This window comes from Schistocerca piceifrons, chromosome 9, assembly GCF_021461385.2.
Source record: "Schistocerca piceifrons isolate TAMUIC-IGC-003096 chromosome 9, iqSchPice1.1, whole genome shotgun sequence".
NCBI classification, from domain to species: Eukaryota; Metazoa; Arthropoda; class Insecta; order Orthoptera; family Acrididae; genus Schistocerca; species Schistocerca piceifrons.
In genome coordinates this window covers 84,013,574-84,033,715 of record NC_060146.1, presented here as the reverse complement: position 1 = coordinate 84,033,715, position 20,142 = coordinate 84,013,574, and the positions used below count along the sequence as shown (strand labels likewise).

The 20,142-nt window shown below is 43.8% G+C and overlaps 1 protein-coding gene across 3 annotated transcripts in view; it reads left to right on the top strand.

Moving 5' to 3' along the window:
- Positions 1–20,142, top strand: part of LOC124717270 (cytochrome P450 4C1-like) — a 207,587-nt gene that overhangs the window by 136,099 nt on the left and 51,346 nt on the right. For 2 of the 3 annotated variants that reach the window (XM_047244082.1, XM_047244081.1), the window contains exon 5: positions 12,938–13,168. The exons of the other annotated variant lie outside the window; for it this stretch is intronic. In XM_047244082.1, coding sequence (XP_047100038.1) covers positions 12,938–13,168 — 231 coding nt within the window. The remainder of the gene's footprint in view (positions 1–12,937; positions 13,169–20,142) is intronic. 3 annotated transcript variants of the gene reach the window in all.

The window sequence follows — 20,142 nt, the reverse complement described above, 5'->3', positions numbered from 1 at the left end:
ATATAATGTTTAAAAAAACCGAGCCCTTGTGATCACGGCTGAAGGCCTTACACGCAAAGAATGGCAGTATATTAAGAATATTTAAGAACTCGCTGCGATTACAACTTACAGGTATTGAAATATTAAAAAATAAGTGGCCAGAAACACGGCAGAAGGTATCAGACTTCAGGAATGGCAGTAAATAAGGTTTTACGGCTTACTGCTAAATACAAATATCGAGTTCTTTTTCTTGAAGCAAATGACACAATCACGGCTGAAGGCCTTACACTCCAGGAATGGCAATTATATAAAAAAAAATTAGAAACCTGCTGTAAAACAGCAAATACAAGCAAAGGTTAATTAAAAGAAACAAGCAACTGACCACCAAACGGGTGAAATAAGATGATGGTAATCTTGTAACACAACCCTTACACTGCTAGATTTATTCCAAAATTCGATTGGAACTATTTACTAGACATACATAACCCTTAATGTAAGCATTACAAGGTATGGTAATAAATGGTTCAAATGGCTCTGAGCACTATGAGACTTAACTTCTGAGCTCATCAGCCAAAAAATGGTTCAAATGGCTCTGAGCACTATGTGACTTAACTTCTGAGGTCATAAGTGCCCTAGAACTTAGAACTAATTAAACCTAACTAACCTAAGGACAGCACACACATCCATGCCCGAGGCAGGATTCGAACCTGTGACCGTAGTGGTCGCGCGGTTCCAGACTGTAGCGCCTAGAACCCCTCGGCCACTTCGGCCGGCAGCATGGTAATAAATAATACAATAATAAAACACAAGGACCACTCACAGACGGTGCTCCAGGAATCGACCTCTGAGAAGGTCCGACAACAAACACTTTCGCGAGCGATGAGATAAGCAGCCGAGAGTTGCATTCATTTCACAAGATGATAGCTCAGACTAGTGGCAGTCTAACGAATGACTTATGATAATCTTGCTGAAGATACCTGACGTCCAATAAACCAAATAGAAGAACTGAACTACACGCCGAAGCCAGTACCGGCGGACTGCACTACTCCCCCAGAATACTGTACTTAGAGCGGCCGGAACGAGAAAGGAATCACTACCATCAGAGTAGAAGAATGACAAACGGCCTACAATCAAGAAAGCTGCAAAAACCACACGCCTTACCTGACAGCAGCAGCAAGGCGAGGAAACGTACACAGCCGTTACATACACTCATCCGCAGGGCAGCTAACTGTGGCGTTAGCGGCCACCAGGCACGAAAAACACCGGTGGTTGAACTTAACAAATTGTAACAAGCTGAACGCGGTAAATAGTAATAAGAAGCTGAGGAAAGCTAATCAGATCCGCCTTCCCCAAGCACTCCACTCGCTGCTCTTCGCCTCGGCGACACTACGAGCAGCAACACGAGCCCAAGTCACTGGAGAATCGCGAGATGTCACAGTGGTGGAGGTTTCTCTACTTGGACTGAAATGCACTCATCTTAAAGCTTGCTGGATTCGGCTTACGACGGGGTCGTGCACCGTCGTGACCACAGCCCTTCCATCCGACAGTCCATGTGCGCCGCCATCAGTCCTGGCGGGTTCGTGCACTGTGCTGTCCTGGCTCCTCTTGAGTCCCCAACCGAAATGCCACACTCATACCATACAGGAAAACAACAACGTCGCCCCAAAGATAGGAAAACACTTACTACATATCGATAACCGCCGCTGCTGCCATCAGCGGACAGGCAACGCTTGCGAAACCGAGTGGCACCAGTCAACACGAGAAGAAAACAAACAACCGCAACCGTGCAAACTAAACGATAGCGTCTGGCCTGAGACAGAGAGCGGAAACTTACAAGTAGCACCAACGCGAGCACTTTGCACACTTTGCACAACGTGTTCTGCCGTATGTGGTGACGGTTAGGTTAGGTTAGGTTAGGTTAGTGTTGTTTAACGTCCCGTCGACAACGGGGTCATTAGAGACGGAGCGCTAGCTCGGGTTAGGGAAGGATGGGGAAGGAAATCGGCCGTGCCCTTTGAAAGGAACCATCCCAGCATTTGCCTGAAACGATTTAGGGAAATCACGGAAAACCTAAATCAGGATGGCTGGAGACGGGATTGAACCGTCGTCCTCCCGAATGCGAGTCCAGTGTGCTAACCACTACGCCAATATGGTGACCACACATCCTACGAAGAACAGTGTCTCTCATTTTTTGATGTCCGATGGATCATTATAAACCGCGGGGACTTCAGTTTCATTATTATCTATGACGAAAAGTCTCATTTTTGTTCGTATAATTGCATGTTTCTTTTAGTTACTTTCTGCACTATACTTCAGATTTTTTTATTTTACCTAGGATCGTAGATCGAGTAACATGTGTGGTTATTGGGGCGGATCATGCGGCCCTGATCGGTGGAAGCCATTTCTTTGGCTTCCATGCACTTTTATGTCATATACCTTTAGCGGGAGTGTGGGTGTATTAATTCACCTGCCTCTCCTCAAGACTGTACACCACTGACGAACCATCTGTTGTTTGTGTAATGCAGCGCTGTAGTTTGTATGTGCTTGCCGGTGTGTGACTCAAGTTTAGATTCGCGTCAAAACTTGGAGTAGGTGTTTGCCCGGTTGTATTATAAGGAGAACCACATATTTAATCGGTGATTTGTTCCGCTTCTGCCTTTCTTTCGGTAGAAATTGTTAGTCTGCTTGAATGCAAGGCGAGGCATAAGCACAGAAACCTTGCGTGTTTGTAATTCCCTAAATGACCTTCTGAACGTCAATCCAGAGCACATTTTGAATCAACCTTCTTAGCGTTTCTATTCGGGTTTCATAGTGCTTAATAGGAGCAAATAAAATATGTTCCTTTCCGCTACGGAAAGAGCAAAGCGCTTTTGAGTTTATAACCGTAGTCTTAAGATCATATAGCTTTTCATGCTGGGCAAATTCGTTATAACAGCCCTGCTGGTTACTAAAGATTATGCATTTCTTAATTTGTAAAATTGCTGTGCAGTCTGAATCACGTTATGGAGTCATTAAAGTACCTTGTGCTGGAGGTTCATTGACCATCTCATTAAGGCAGTTTCCTTCACAAATAGCACTTGTCATTCAAGGGCTGTCGTAAGTCTACTTTCTTTAATGATATCGCGGTTAACCAAGTTAGTGGAAATTCTACTTTTTAGTTGGCTGTGACAGTTCTGAAAGAATTTTTTTCATAAATTATTTTTATAATGAAAAATAATAATGATAACAACCTCCAGCAAGTATCTGCTCTTAAGTTTGTAACTGTTCGTAATACATGTCTTACGATCAGTGCTGCTGAAACAGAACGCCGCCTGGAAGCATATACAGTTGTTCTTTAAAGGCAAATATTACAAGGTTTAAATGGTTTTTAGGGGAGGAGTCACTAAAGACAAGCATATGAACACGATGTGGATTCTGAAAGTACATAATGCTTTGAGATTTGGCTAGGTTAAATTTTACTGCTTTACATGGCCTCTACGACTGTTCTATTATTTCGTTTATGGGAAATGTTTCATGTTAGTAATTCACAAAAGTCTGTAGAGGTTCTTATGTGTTCTCTGCAGTTAACAATTTACAAATACTGGGTCCATCTGGAAGTAAATATTTTATGATTCTAAAGTTTTCATCATATGAGTTACTAACTGCATTAATTAGTGAGAGGTGTTTTCTGATTTAGAAAAGATATTGCAATAAAATTATTTTGTCAATGCTCAGAATCTTGCAGTCATTGAAGCAAAATGGGTGACTGAAATTTTGAAGATCCTAGCTTTCAGTGCCAATATTTCATAAGTTAATCAACGTCAGATGATTCCAAATACGTTCTCGAAACGTTGGGAGCGTCTGCTTCCGAATGAGGGTTAACAATATCTCCTCTGCTGCTTACTTGCTCACAATGTTTCCTCATAATACGCTGTTGTAACTTTAATTAGATGTGACCTTTAATTATTCAGGCTCCCAGTGAAAGCAATTGCATCATTATATTCATGAACATAAATGTTAACAACAGACACACATATTTAATAGACATTTTGCCTAAAAAAAGTTTTACACGTTCCTGTACCGATCACGCATTATGTGTGCAAATGCATTAGATAGAGATTGAGAAACGAAAATCTAATATTTTTAGCTATCTTTCGGATCAGGAAATATAACGAATAGATAAGATGCCCACTTGCTATGTCTCAAGTTGCTCCAGATGGTCGTTCAGATTCTCGCTATGAGGTCAATCAACAACAGTATCGTCTAAATATGTGAAAATCCACGTAGGTTTCAAAACCGCTGACGCCAATATAATTTCGTCGAAGTCTTCCATAAACAAACTGGCAATAACAGGTGACAAGGGGCTACCCATCACAACTCCATCTGTCTGCTAATAGTACTTGTGTGGTGTTCGTACTGTAAGACCTTCGGTGCACACACCATCAGATTATTTGACTTGTCGCTCTAACGAAGTAGGCGAGTGTCAGCAATATGTCTCGTGGTCTTATCGTGGCGTGTTTATCTTCTGCTCTTAGCTCAGACGATAGAAATGCCACTTGCACGCTTAGAGTAGCAGATTGATGGTGACCAACTTTAAACATTTGTTAATTTTCACACACATTTATTAAAATAATAAAAATCGTAGATATTACGTAACTTCATTCTGGATGCTGTTTACAATTGACAATCTGAAGTTCCCTTGGTCTTGGTACGTTAATCTTATTCTCACATATCTCTGATACTTGACAAAGTGTCTATACATTTATCTTCATGGCTATGTACAGGAATATGATAATCTTCTTAAGTGCAGACTGAAACTTGACTGTAGACTGGTACAGACTGCTGCAGACAAATGCAGACTGAGTAATCGGAGGTCTGTACACTCGTTATAATACCTCACGCATTCAGGTATCACTGCGCGAGTGTGATCCGCGAGGAGAAAAGGTTCTACATTAGCAGCAATCTCATTGGCTGCGTTACATATTAATACCCGGATCGGCGGAAGCAGAATTTGGTCCATCTCTAAGGCAACGCCATCTCGTAGTGCGAAGACGGACGAGCGCTGCGTCTGCGCTGTTGTGCTTAGCAGGGCGCGCTCTAGTGGGAAAGTTGTGTATGCGCTGACTGCACGGAACTATGTACACAACAACTTGTCACTGAATAAAAAGTAAGTGGATGTCAACACATGCCATATTAGGTACGTTAACACAAAAAACCTCACCTGAGTTAACTGAAGCGAATCAGTGGAACACGAGTGAAGAGGGAGACCACATTAAAACTTACTAGAATATCAGAGTCATTCAGACTTATTCCCTCTGATCGACGTAAGCAATTAGACAAGTTGTTAACGTGATGCTCACACCATCTTACTAAAGGGTTCAAGAGGACAGCAAGGTGTTTTGCTACACACTGTGTCGAAACCCGAATATTACTCAAAACCAGCCTAAGAGGGACGCTTCCTTGTGACGTACAGCACAATAAGAATTATGACTCTTGATACTCTCCTAAGACAACGAACTTTTCTTCAGGAAGCTGTTAATCTCTTTTTCAACACTTTGTGTCAGTACCGATCCTCCGTTACCTTGAGTCAGACAGCGAACATTGCATCTTTTGAGCGTAATCCTGCTTTTCCAAAACAACTGTAGCATTACCCTTGCCCTTGGGTAAAATAAAAGTAACCAGATCAACTCAAAGTAAGGCAGCCCTCTTAGCCAGAGCCATATTACTCTCGGGCGGACGCTCCCCAGCCAGCACACGACCTGGCTGCCTCCTTACCTCTTCTGCAGAGTCAAAAGGTAGTTTAAAAACAGCTTTTCAATAGATCTAATAAAAATCAACCTTTGGCAAACGCATGGAAGTTGTTTCGAAATTGAAACTTTTCCGTAACACAGTTAAATCTACGTCGTCAAGATAATTAACGAAATGCGCAACTTTGGCAAACTTTGGAACACTATTTTGATGACGACACCTCAACAAAAGCGACAACGCACATCTCAAGCTTACTTTACTGCTGAGGAGTTTATGCCTTCTCCGCAAGCAAAAACACATTTGCTTCCCGCAGAGGTAAATGATGCAAAATCTTTCTCACTGCATACAGGATGTTCAAATTAATTACAGGCGTACAACTGCGTGATGCCGTCGGCACTTTTGCCTTGAAAATGACAGGGTTTTCACCTCTCGCAGTGTCGGCGGTTGTCGTCGAGATCACCCGGCTGTATTTACGTAACGTGTTTGAACGTTGTTTATGCCAGAAAAACTCAGATTCCATATTGTTTACTTGTGGTGTAAATAATTTTTACACACACATAAGAAAGTAAAAACATACTTTCACTTAAGAATTTGAACAGTGAATTCGTGTAATAGTACGAGAGAAAAGTCGAGCTAAAAAAGACTCATGGTAAGGTCGATAGGTGGAGCAGCAACATACCTGTAGGAGCGAACGAGTGAGAAGCTAAAACTGAGTGTCGCATGCAACAGTGGGGGTAAGTGTTCGTGGTCGTTATTTTGAGGCTTGGTGTTACATGTACAATTTCGGCACACACCACAGACGAGGAATCTGAAATGTAAACATATTACAGTACATATCGGACTGCAAATTTCAAATTCAAACACAATACACTGATGTGACACAAGTCATGAGGTACCTCCTAATATCGTGTCCGACCTTTTGTCCGGAGTAGTGCAGCAACTCGACATGGGGTGGACTAGCCAAGTCTTTGGAAGTATCCGGGAGAAATATTGAGCCATGTTGCCTCTATAGCCGTCCATATTTGCGAAAGTGTTGTCTGTGCCGGATATTATTCACGAACTGACCTGTCGATTGTCCCATAAATGTCCGATCAGATTCATGGCGAGTGGTCTGGGTGGCCAGATCATTCCCTCGAATTGTCCAGAATGTTCTTCAAAGCAATCCAGAACAACTGTGGCACGGTGGTCGTCGTCTTGTCAACCATGAAAACTCCATCGTTATTTGGGAACATGAAGTTCATGATTGGCTGCAAATGGTCGCCAAGTAGCAGAACATAAAAATTTCCATACAATGATCAGTTTAGTTGAATCAGCGGACCAACACCATTCCGTGCAAGCACGGCCCACACCATTATAAAGCTTGCACAATGCCTTGTTGACAACTTTGGTTCGGTGATCTCGAGAATGCACGGTCGCAAGAAGACCGGACTCAGGTCGCCAACATGGCGCTGCCGACAGGGAAGACCATCGTGTTTGGCGAACGGCTCTCTCGCATTGTACTGCATCTGCAACAGCAGTTTGAGCAGCGGTTGGTACGACAGTGGCAACGAACTGTTACAAATCGGTTACTTCAAGGAGAGCTCCAAGCCAGATGTCCTGTAGGGTGCATTTCACTGACGCCAAAGTATCTGCGACTTGAATGGTGTCACGCAAGAGCTCATTGGAGGGCAGCGAGGAGGTCTGTTTTGTTTCCTGATGAAAGCTGGTTCTGTCTCGCTGCCAGTAATGGCCGTGTGCTGCTTACAAGGGAACCTCCCCATCACACCCCCCTCAGATTTAGTTATAATTTGGCTCAGTGGATAGGCCTTGAAAAACTGAACACAAATCAGTCTAGAAAACAGGAAGAAGTTGTGTGAAACTATGAAAATATAAGCAAAATATACAAACTGAGTAGTCTATGGGCAACATAGGCAACATCAAGGATGATGTGGGCACAGGAGCGCCGTGGTCCCGTGGTTAGCGTGAGCAGCTGCGGAGCGAGAGGTATTTGGTTCAAGTCTACCCTCGAGCGAAAAGTATACTTACTTTATTTTTGCAAAGTTCTGTCCGTTCATTCATTGACGTCTCTGTTCACTGTGATAAGTTTAGTGTCTGTGTTTTGCGACCGCACCGCAAAACCGTGCGATTAGTAGACGAAAGGACGTGACTCTCCAATGGGAACCGCCGGCCGCGGTGGTCTAGCGGTTCTATTCGCGCAGTCCGGAACCGCGCGACTGCTACGGTCGCAGGTTCGAATCCTGCCTCGGGCATGGATGTTTGTCATGTCCTTAGGTTAGTTAGGTTTAAGTAGCTCTAAGTTCTAGGGGACTGATGACCACAGATGTTAAGTCCCATGGTGCTCAGAGCTATTTGAACCATTCCAATGGGAACCGAAAACATTTGATCCAGGAAAACACGTCTGATATATTCTATACGACACTGGTGACGGCATGTGCGTCACATGACAGGAATATGTTGTCGACCCACCTAACTTGCACACTTGGCGAATGGGTAAAAAGATTCTTCTACCTTACCCGATTTGGGTTTTCTTGTGGATGTGATAATCACTCCCAAAGACGTGATGAAAGCATAAGAGTGTGTCACATAAACTGCAACAAATGAATGCAACAGTTTCACAGTCACACAGTTTTCTCTGTGCTCTGTCAAAACATATGTTTTTAACGTTTTCAAATTTTTCCCTGTGTAGACCGTCAAATCCTGCATATGTCCAAGCAAATATGAACATGTCCTGGAATTTTGGAGAGCGAAATTGATTGTGTGTAAGTGCCTGAACTCTGATAATTGTCTGAAAATAAAAATATAAACTTTTTACCGGAGGGAAGACTTAAACCAAGGACCTCTCGCTCCGCAGCTGCTCACGCTAACCACGGGACCACGGCGCTCCTGTGCCCAGATCATCCTTGATGTTGCTTATGTTGCCCATGGACTACTCAGTTTGTATATTTTGCTTATTTTTTCATAGTTCCACACAACTTGTTCCTGTTTTCTAGACTGATCTGTGTTCAGTGCTTCAAGGCCTATCCACTGTGACAAATTATAACTAAATCTGAGGGGGGTGCAATGGGGAGGTTCCCTTGCTAGAAAGAGGCCAGTTGAGGGCCTGCAACCAACCCGTCTGCCTGCTAGACACCCTGAACCTGCCTGCACCTGTAGCTATGGTTCGGGTTTCTATTTATCTGTCTACAGTCGAGAACATATGGGACATCATTAGACTACAACTGCAGCGTCATCCACAAACTGCACCAACTGTTCCCGTATTGACCGACCAAGTGTAACAGCCATCCCACAAACAGACATCCGGCACCTGTACTACGCAATGCATACACGTTTGCGTATTTGCATTCAACATTCTAGTGGTTACACCGGTTATTAATGTAACAGCATTTCTCGTTTGGCCGGCCGGGATGGCCGAGCGGTTTTAGGCGCTACAGTCTGGGACCGCTCGACCCCTACGGATGCAGGATCGAATCCTCCCTCGGTCATGGACATGAGTGATGTCCTCGGGTTAGTTAGGTTTAAGTACTTCTAAGTTATAGGCGACTGATGACCTTAGAAGTTAAGTCCCACAGTGCTCAGAGCCGTTTGAACCATTTCTCGCTTGGGTGCAATGGCCTAGCTCGCGCTTACATTAAACTGTGATTCTGTAGTGTTACTAAATTAAATATGTTTACCGGACCAATGTATTCCCAAAATTTAGTAACTCTACGTTAATTATTTGTCTGATGTTGGGATCTTTTCTCGGTCATTGTTTTGGGGAGGCGTGAGGGTTTCTTTTTCCTTACAATGAAAATCTATGGTTAAAAGAGAGAAGTGCACAAATGGAAAAGCCACAAGTTTCTACCGGAACAAACTGAATTTACTTCCTTCCAAAGACCTCACCAAGTCTGCCTTGCTGTTACCAAACACTGTCTCCAGGTAGCTGTTTTCTACATGTTCTCATATGAAAGCTATGTCCACCTAGCAATTGCTAGCTCATTATGTCACTCTCGTTCTTGCAAAAACCGGAAAACAACTACACTGCAATTCTTAAACCACAGCTTATAGAGCCCACGACTCTCGTCCTACTTTTGCGAGAGCTGTGAGCAGACTCAGCTACTTTGTGAGCAACTAACATTGCTCCAAGAAATTATTTTAAGATGCCGACCTTTCGATTAATCAGCTTCCACAGCACAATAAATACTGGTAAGTCAAAACGTTATGGCCACTGCCCACCGCGACTTTCGATGCCACCTGGTGGCGTTGCGGGCACGTCACGTGGTAACAGATCACCCTAGCGAAGACATGGGCTGAAAATTGGGAAACCCAAACGCAAAGCCTGTGAACGAGTATCTCGAAAATGGCGAAGTTGATCGAACGTCCACATGCTACAGTCGTGAGCATCTATGGACGGTCGTAGAAGGACAGTGAAACCTCCACTCGGTTAGATATACACGACTCTTCACAGAACGTGGAGTTGGGAGAATTTTCTGCTCTATAATATAGGATAGATAGTGAATCGTGGCAACTCTACCGAAAGAGCACAATGCTGGTGCACGTATCTACATCTACATCTACATCCACATCCATTCTCCGCAAGCCACCTGACGGTGTGTGGCGGAGGGTACCTTCTATTCCAGTCTCGTATTGTTCGTGGAAAGAAGGATTGTCGGTATGCCTCTGTGTGGGCTCTAATCTCTCTGATTTCATCCTCATGGTCTCTTCGCGAGATATACGTAGGAGGGAGCAATATACTGCTTGACTCTTCGGCGAAGGTATGTTCTCGAAACTTCAACAAAAGCCCGTACCGAGCTACTGAGCGTCTCTCCTGCAGAGTCTTCCACTGGAGTTTATCTATCATCTCCGTAACGCTTTCGCGATTACTAAATGATCCTGTAACGAAGCGCGCTGCACTCCGTTGGATCTTCTCTATCTCTTCTATCAACCATATCTGGTACGGATCCCACACTGCTGAACAGTATTCAAGCAGTGGGCGAACAAGCCTACTGTAACCTACTTCCTTTGTTTTCGGATTGCATTTCCTTGGGATTCTTCCAATGAATCTCAGTCTGCTTTACCAACGATAATCTTTATATGATCATTCCATTTTAAATCACTCCTAATGCGTACTCCCAGATAATTTATGGAATTAACTCCTTCCAGTTGCTGACCTGCTATATTGTAGCTAAATGATAAGGGATCTATCTTTCTGTGTATTCTCAACACATTGCACTTGTCTCCATTGAGATTCAATTGCCATTCCCTGCACCATGCGTCAATTCGCTGCAGATCCTCCTGCATTTCAGTACAATTTTCCATTGTTACAACCTCTCGATATACCACAGCATCATCCGCAAAAAGCGTCAGCGAACTTCCGATGTTATCAAATGGGTCAAATGGCTCTGAGCACTATGGGACTTAACAGCTGTGGTCATGAGTCCCCTAGAACTTAGAACTACTTAAACCTAACTAACCTAAGGACATCACACACACATCCATGCCCGAGGCAGGATTCGAACCTACGACCGTAGCAGTCGCACGGTTCCGGACTGCGCGCCTAGAACCGCGAGACCACTGCGGCCGGCTCCGATGTTATCCACAAGGTCATTTATGTATATTGTGAATATCTATGGTCCTACGACACTCCCCTGCGGCACACCTGAAATCACTCTTACTTCGGAAGACTTCTCTCCATTGAGAATGACATTCTGCGTTCTGTTATCTGGGAACACTTCCACCCAATCACACAATTGGTCTGATAGTCCGTATGCTCTTACTTTGTTCATTAAACGACTGTGGGAACAAGTGTTTCGGAGCACACCGCTCATCGTACATTGTTAAAGATGGAGCTCCGCAGCAGACCACCCCTACGAGTTCACATGTTAACCAAACCACATCGTCAGTTATGACTGCAGTGAGAACGGGACCATCGGGCTACGCCCATCGATCAATGGCTCTCCGGGCGAATCATAGATGCCGTCCTCGGGGCGAACGGCGCGCCATCAAATGGTTCAACTGGCTCTGAGTACTTTTTGAGGTCATCAGTCCCCTAGAGCTTAGAACTGCTTAAATCTAACTAAACTAAGGACATCACACACATCCATGCCCGAGGCAGGATTCGAACCTGCGACCGTAGCGGTCGCGTGTTTCCAGACTGTAGCGCCTAGAACCGCTCGGCCACCCCGGCCGGCGGCGCGCCGTCTACGCAGGCTGGTGGAAGCAGTATTATGGTATGAGAAATATTCTCCTGTTCTTGCATTGGACTTGTGGCAGTAATCGAAGACACGCTGACAGCTGTAAACCACCTGCATCCCTTTATTCTTGACGTGTTCGAAGAAGGCGATCTCATCTTTCAGCAGTGTCAGCAGTGTCTCGGAGCCAGAACCGCGCTACAGTGCTTTGAGGAGCATTACAGTGAACTCACATCTATGTCTTGGCGACGAGATTGACGCGACGTAAATCCTATGGAACTCACCTGCGTCATTATTGGGCGCCACCACTTCGTATGCATACCAGCGTTCCGTTATTTACGTGAATTATATGACCTAATAACATATACCTCCAAAACCTGCCAACAAATGGTCGGATCCATGATACTCAGAATCAGTGATCTATTGTGTTCCAAACACGGATAAACAAGCTAGTAAGCAGATGTTCATAATAGTTTTGCCTCATCAGTATAGGCACTTCATTCGACCATGTCCTGGCAATGCTTATAGTACCTACTGAAAGGTGTTTATTTCTGTCAATCATCTGACAAGTTTAGGCACTTCATTCGACCATGTCCTGGCGATGCTTATAGTACCTACCGAAAGGTGTTTATTTCTGACAAGTTTCTTTACTGGGTTTCCTTTGGGAATCAGTCAGTTCTGCAAATAGGAGGGTCAGGCCAGACAAGCATCTGTTAGCAAGATGCTGATCCATTATCTCCAGGCTGGAGAATAGTATCCATTTCCCTGAATCTGGATTACCGACATGAGCCTTCACAATAGCGACTACCACTAACAGGTAGGAGGAGCCAGGAACAGATGTGTAATAGTTTATACGTTTAATCAATATTTTAATTTCTGCCATGAATTAAATTTTGGCTCTTATATTCTTGATTTTATTTAGGTAGTTTCACACGTATTCGTAATTTGTACGATTTGATTTGATTAACAGAGAACAGTGTTTCATGGCCTATTGTCCCCCCGCTCCCTCCACACTCTCCCCCAGATGGAGACTAGCACTGACGTGTGCCACATGGTTTTTACAGAAGATGATACTGCGGCCATGGATGCAGAACAAATTTCTGCTGCGGCTGACGTCCAAAGGACGTGGTGTGTTAAAGTTCGTGAAAATACTGGAGAATTGGGCCATGCACTGCATCGCCAAAAGGTCGGCAGCCACAGAGGACGCACCTACCAAGACACGGCAGCGCCTGCTGGAAGCTCTGGTCAAGCCAGGCGGGCAGACTGCGATACCACTCGACGAGGTTCAGGGAGAGGTGAGACAGAGTCCTGCAGTATCTCATTGTTTTTCTCTTCGTGTTAATTCTCCACTACCATGTTTCTTTCCACTTCATCCACATCTGCAGCCTCCTCCTCGTCCTCAGCTTCTCGTTCCACCTGCTTGTTTTTCCCACTTCTTTCCTACTGCTTCTTCTTCTCCTTCTACTATACTTACACCTCCTTTTCCTCATGTGCACTTCTCTTCCTCCTCTTTCGCTTTAACGTCAGCATTGCATTATTTCTATTTCTCCTTCATTCTTCCTCCACTAAAACTCTTCCGCTTCCTGTTCATGTTTCACTGTCTCATTCTCCTCCTGCTCCTGCTCAACTCCCATCTCACTTTTCTCATGTTCAATTCTCTTTCTCCACCCTTACTGTATCCATATTCCTCTCCTAGTTTTACTCCTCTTTCATTTTTCCTTGTGCAGTTCATCCAAATCTTCCCCCACCTGCCCACTTACCTCCACCTTCTTTCACTCCCGTTTCCATCCAGTCTTCTTCTTTCGCTCCTTTGTTTCTTCCTCCCCTTCTTTTCAATCTTTGGTTCAGTATCATCTTTATTTGCCTCTTCTTTTTCTTTCAGCCTACCGTCACCTAATACTTCCTGCTTTGAGTACTTTCTCATCCTTTTTTACTTAATTTTCGTCCCTTTCTCACATTCTCCTTCCTCTTCTCCTCTTTCTCTTCCCTCTCCCAGTTCTCTCCTCCCTCTTCTTCTCCTCCTCCTTCCCTTTACTCCCATAGTTATATTTCTCTGCTGTCTGTTACCCATTTTGTTCTACTTTCTTCTCCCACTTCTTTCCTTTTCTTCTTCATCTTCTTCTTCTAATGTTTACAGTTTACACCTTTGTCCTTATCTACATCTATGTTCCTTCTCCCTGTATCTTTAGACTTCTCCTGGTTTTTCCTCTGATCTTTCGCTCCCCCTCCTATACCTTTTCTCTTTGTTGTCCTACTCACCCTCTTCATCCTTCTTTCCCTCCCTCCTTTTCTCCCTTATAACTTATCATTATTGTCCATTTTTCGTATCCAAAAAAAATCTGCCTTAAGAAACTAAATGGACACGTTGAAAAATTCTCAGTTTGACAATTTATGAATGTCTGTTTTTAAAGTAAAAATCACATTTATTTCTTTATGTTGCTCACATAATTATTTTACTCAGAAGATTACATTAGTAAAGCGCAGTTTATTACAGACTGTAAATAAAATTATCTTTCCACTTTCATCAGCACTGTCCGTGCAATGTGGGAAATTTTCTCTTCGATCTAGTAACATAGAGTTTATTAATGAAACACTTGGAATAAGAAGAACCAGCTTAGAAGCAGAAAAACACTTCCTTTTGTTGATTATAGCGAACTTGTTAGTGATCATAAAAAGTTTATTCACTGGAAGGTACAGGAAAAGACAAACCTCAGGTGCACGTTGGTTGTCAGTTCTTCTACTCTACCAACAATACTGTGATCTTCAAGTCTTTCCAGTGCTTGACTTTTGCCCATTTATACAGTTTTCTTATATAGAACGCACAAATTAAAATCCGAACTAATGAATAAGCAGCCCCTGATCGTGGCTTACATAAGAACATATTACTGTATTCATGAAAGAGATAATTTTTTTAAAAATAGTTTCCGTTCTGAACTAGCGATTCACCTTAATTTTACTGCTGCTGGCAGCCTTCTTGCAGACTTACCTGCTTACCCTTTTACAGGAACACTCTTATAACGACCCTCCCCTGTTATTACAAGAAATCATGTAAATTGTACGAATTTCAGAACGTCTAGTGAAATGCACTATTTTAGCTATTGAAACGTTACTAAAGCGCAGCTAATAAATCACTAAGAAGAAGTATAGTGCTATGATAAACTATATTTTACTCATGTGTTTCTTGTGGCTCTTCACTGAGAATGTGTCTCACTGAAAAATATGGCTCACTGTAACTTTGTCTCCATGAAGTATGAACCAGTTTTGATTATTTCGATTAGAACACTGAGTATGCTTTAGTTGATATGTTCATATCATTTTAATTAAAAAATGGCCACCTAAAGACTATTTAGGAACGTACAACTACAACCACGACGCTTCTAACAGACCAGAAGAGGCTCTACAATAGATTCCAGCTATCATGTTGCAGCTGCACAAATCAGACTCGAATTATTAACGCATACCAACACATATTAGGTTAAGAAGAACAAGAATATGAAAGCGACGAAAAACACTAATTTTACAATACACAGAAGTTGTTGTTTACATATCGGCGTTTCTCGGTCCTAGAAGGTCAGATATAGGAAATAAACTACTTTAAAAAAAGTGATTCTCCAGTTTCTCCCGGTGTACTTCTTGCTCGAACAGTTTACGGGTGTACTGTTCGAGTACTTTACAAATGTTTTCAAATTATTATCCACACTAAATTATAGAAATGACTGGTGGCAATAATGTTTATTAGTTTAAAATATATTTCTAATCTTCACAAAAAATGTAATTACGATAAATCAGAAAAGCTAGTCTATCGTGCGATCTGGTTATCGTAGCATACTTTATACTCCCAGGACTTGGACCCGCTGAGTACTCCAACTGTTTGTGTGCATCGTCAAGTACAAAACATAACGAACATGAGCCATTGATCAAATCCATTGAACATCAAGACTGCTTGCATTGCCCTTGTGACATTTTCATTGCATCAAAATGATGCAGGGAATTTAATTCTGCGAGGCAAACTGTTAAGTCTGCTGACAAGCACAAAATCAAATATGAAATAAGGCAGTTTACTGTGGAGACTCGGTGGCAAAATTCTTCTTTGGCAAATGATATCGCAACAAAAGCCTATACCTGACACCATATCGGAAAGAACCAATAAAGAAATCCGTAGAATCAGAACATGCCTTCCCTAAGCTTTCTGCTAGAAGTTATGAGGTTTATGGAAATTTTATCTTGATATAACACGGGAGCTTAACCCCTGTGAATTGCAATATTCAAACCATATGAGTTAAGCCATTAATTGCAACTTTTTAATGACATCAGCTAACTATGTACCTGTTGTATTCTTAGCATTGAGAATGGCTACTTCCTAACTGAAATCTATATCTGCCAATAAAATTTCAAAAGGACGACTGATAGCTGAAATCTATTACTTACAAGTCTATATAACAGTCTCTGCGTGCGACAGCCTTCTGAATGGAGGGCAACCTGACAATAACAACATCCGATGTCATAACACTTGTCCTACCACCTGGTTGCTTCTTGTTGTCAGTGTTTGCCTTATACTCGTTTTTAGCAAATGATTCTGCAAGACAGGTGTCTGACATCACTCTCAGGCGAGAAGGCACAACAAGGAGGGCTCTTTATGCCGTCAGGTAATCAGAGCAGCACAGGGCACAACCCATACGTTACAGTTACAACAGCGCCTAGGGACCTCTGTGTAGGGGCCGAAGCGGGCTGAGGAAAACTGACGTCGTAATTATTAAAGAGCACTCCACTTGTCCCGCCGGCCGCTGTGGCGAGCGGTTCTAGGCGCTTTAGTCCGGAACCGCGCTTCTCCTACGGTCGCAGGTTCGAATCCTGCCTCGGGCATGTCTGTGTGTGACGTTCTTAGGTTAGTTAGGTGTAAGTAGTTCCAAGTCTAGGGGACTGATGACCCCAGATGTTAAGTCCCACAGTGCTTAGAGCCATTTGATTCCACTTGTCCCCTCCAGAGGAACTGCTTCAGAGGTGTAGGGAAAACGATTAATTTGTGGTCCCGGAGGCTTAAAGCGAGCAGTTCTGTCTGCGTCTAGAACCGGAGAGAATGAGGATTGTTTAAGTTGCATACCAACGACGACGATGGATATCAGTGGACAACTGGACCGCTGAAACTAGCACCAACCTCCAATCCTTGGACACGCTATAATTGGGGCAGGGCGGGCCGCACTGTGGAGCTTTATAGGCGTGAGGAGCGAGAGGGCTGCTAGCCTCCGCTCTGTGGGTGACATCGGCCGGCAAACTGCAAGCTACCATCCACAGGGGCAAGAGGTGATGGCCTCGAAGGTGCAGAGCTGTCTGCTGTCACCGATCGAGCTGCGCTGGGTGGACGGCCGGAGCTGTCAAGACTCACTACAACGATGGTGGTCGGCTGTTTCCCTTCGGTGCTCTGCTTGAGGGAGCAACCAACCGTGTCCCGGGCTTCCGGCGCATCTGAGTAGGAGCGCCACGTCTACAGGGATGGGCGGCCGGGCTCTGGCACTGGCGTTTAATCACGCACGCATGCCGTGCGGCGCCATCAAAAGGGTCAGCGGAAGGCAGCTGCGTACCTTCGATGCAACAGAAGTCAGTGTCAAACTTGCTGGTGTTTCCTTGCCCCTCTGAGCTCAGGGGGGTTGTAATAATTTGGTGTCAGGAAGTCGTAATTCTGCTTTCTAACACAGTAATGAGCCGTGGTGCTCGTTACTGGCGCGCCAGTCTCTTGGATGTCCATTATCGATCTTTCGATGTGCCTTATCTTTGCCTCCCTTGTTGTTTTCCGAATTCGCGGAGCGAGTGGCAGTTGACGTTTGCTCGGGCCACCTGCTGAGACGCCGCGAGGTACGAGGTGGAAGCAATGTATATGTGGAGTTAGTTGTACGCGGTCTGTCGGTTTAGCATGGAGGATATGTGTTGGCTACCTGCCTGTCTTCTCTCCTGAGTTTTCTCGCCGTGCCTTGCGACCGCCTAGCTCGGGTTGCTGCTTGGTGTATCCTACACGAGCCATATCGGACGTCCAGCAGAAGTTAAACAGCCTTGTGTTTCTTTTAAAGGAAAGGAGCAAATGTATAAGACATTTTGTAACCAATTTTGGTGGCCTCTTAAGTGTGGCCTTCGCGTTTACACTGCCTTTGGGGAGAGCTGACTCTTTTGAATTTAAATAATTGGGGTTCCCTGTCCTTTATAATCTTTTGGGGGTTTTATTTGAATTTTCTCTTTGGCGTTCATTACTTGTGCTTGGTTAAATGTTTACTTGTATAGCGGGAAGTGACTCCTGGTTAAAACTTGGAGAAGTTGTTTGATGTTACTGCCGCTTCCGGCATTTGTCTTTTCAATTAAGTGTTGTCATCCCTTTCAGCGACCTGGTGTCACTCCTCGTTAATTATTGCTGGTTTATGTGTACTTAATTTTGAATTGGCCATTTGAATTAATATTTTGGAGCGCAGTATAGCACTAAGGCAACCTTATTGTATACCACCTTGTGCCCCGGTCTAGTACCTTAATTTTCAGGGGCACGAGTTAGCTCCACTACCGGTTTTACTCATGTGCTCCCTTCAAAATCTTGTCTTGTATAAGTTTGCTCCATGTGTGTCTGGGAACACAGAGATGAGCTTTAGTGTGAATTCAGTGCTAGTCAGTTAATGGAATCTTCATTTTGGCTTGGCTTCCACTGAAGAGTTTGAGTGGAGCGTAGTGTGTTTGACTTGTTATTCATTTAATTACTGTAAGTTTGTTTATTTAATGGGGAGCAAGACGTTTAAAGACTGTTGGTATTAACTCCCCGAGTTGCGGGGTTTTGATAATCCGTTCCAAATGGCCTACTACTTGTTCAATGACAAGGCTTTTGATTAGATGGTTACTGTGAGTACGAATTCACGCTATTTATTTGTTACCGAAATTGTTGAAGTGTCTGTGTCGTGATTCAATCAGTAGCTACCTGTTTGGGCTAAATTGATATAAACCTTACATCGCCTCCTTAAAATTTATTGCCAGCAGAAACCCTTAAGACAACTAAGTTTTGTCACTGCTTATGTTAACCTTTACTGGAAGTAATATTTCATGTAGTTAAATTTTGTCCTAAAATGTGTATTACTCTGATGTAATAAACGAGTGATAAAAGAAAAAAGCAAAGGGGCCTGGTCCTTCCCATTGTGTCCGGTTTGTAACACGTGTCAAATATGTTATGTACGTCTCAGACTTTGTTGTTTGAGCGGGGGTACACGTTCAGAGTTACTTCCCTGAAGCCACATGAATCCGTGGACTTAGCATTGTTTAGAGATTTTGGTGGGGGTGCCACTGACATGTCCATTTTGTAGTTTATCTGGGCAAGAGTTACCGTTTACCGGAACTGTAGCAGATGGACGGATGATTCGCCAAAGAAATTCTTTGGGTAAGATTAAATACGACTACGTGTTAGTCTTTTTTTTTTAAATAAAGTCAGTTGGGTTAAGGTGCAAGTATGGTAATGTAAATGGTGGAAGAACGTGCTACAACGCTAGAGGTAGTTGATGCTTTAACTTAGCAAGTGCCAGGTACTAACAGAGCAGTGTGACAGAATGAAACGGAGAAATTTTGAACTTCATCGTGAGTTAGGGGCTCGTTATGACAGTCACGATCAGTCGCAATCGGAGTCATGGGAAAACAAGTCTGAATTGATAGTGCCTTCTGTTCCATACGACCCGGCAGTGGTCGCACTGATTAATCCATTCTCGGGAAAGGCAACGGAGGACGTGACAGTTTTCATTCAGTATGTTAGGGACAGGTGATGTAACCTTGTATGGTGCCAACATGCGTTTGGCAGGGGACGCCAAAGTATATGCCGTCTATCACAAGACATTTATTAAAACACGTAAGTTCCAGGAATGGGCCGCTGGGTTGTGATACCAGTATCAGAAGCAGGTCTGTCCGCGGTTTTTTCCGGAGAAATTAAGTACGTTGTCGATGCAGCGCAACGAGTCTGTGGAAGCATTCGCGGATATAATCCATTAGCTAAATGAAAAGACATGTGTACAGAACCAGAATGCAGACGCTAATAGAGTACTGTTACGGGAGACAGAAGATAGTGCCGTGGCCGACTTTTAGCGTGGTATACACGCCGAAATGTCACGGAGGATGCGGATGGAGAACTTAGATTCAGCTCTTAGGATCGCAACAGTTATAGAGGAGGTGGATATGGTCACACGGCAGGGAGTGGACCACTGCGTGTTTGCTTCTGAAGTCAAGTGTTATAGATATGGTCGGGAGAGGCATGTAAGAAAGC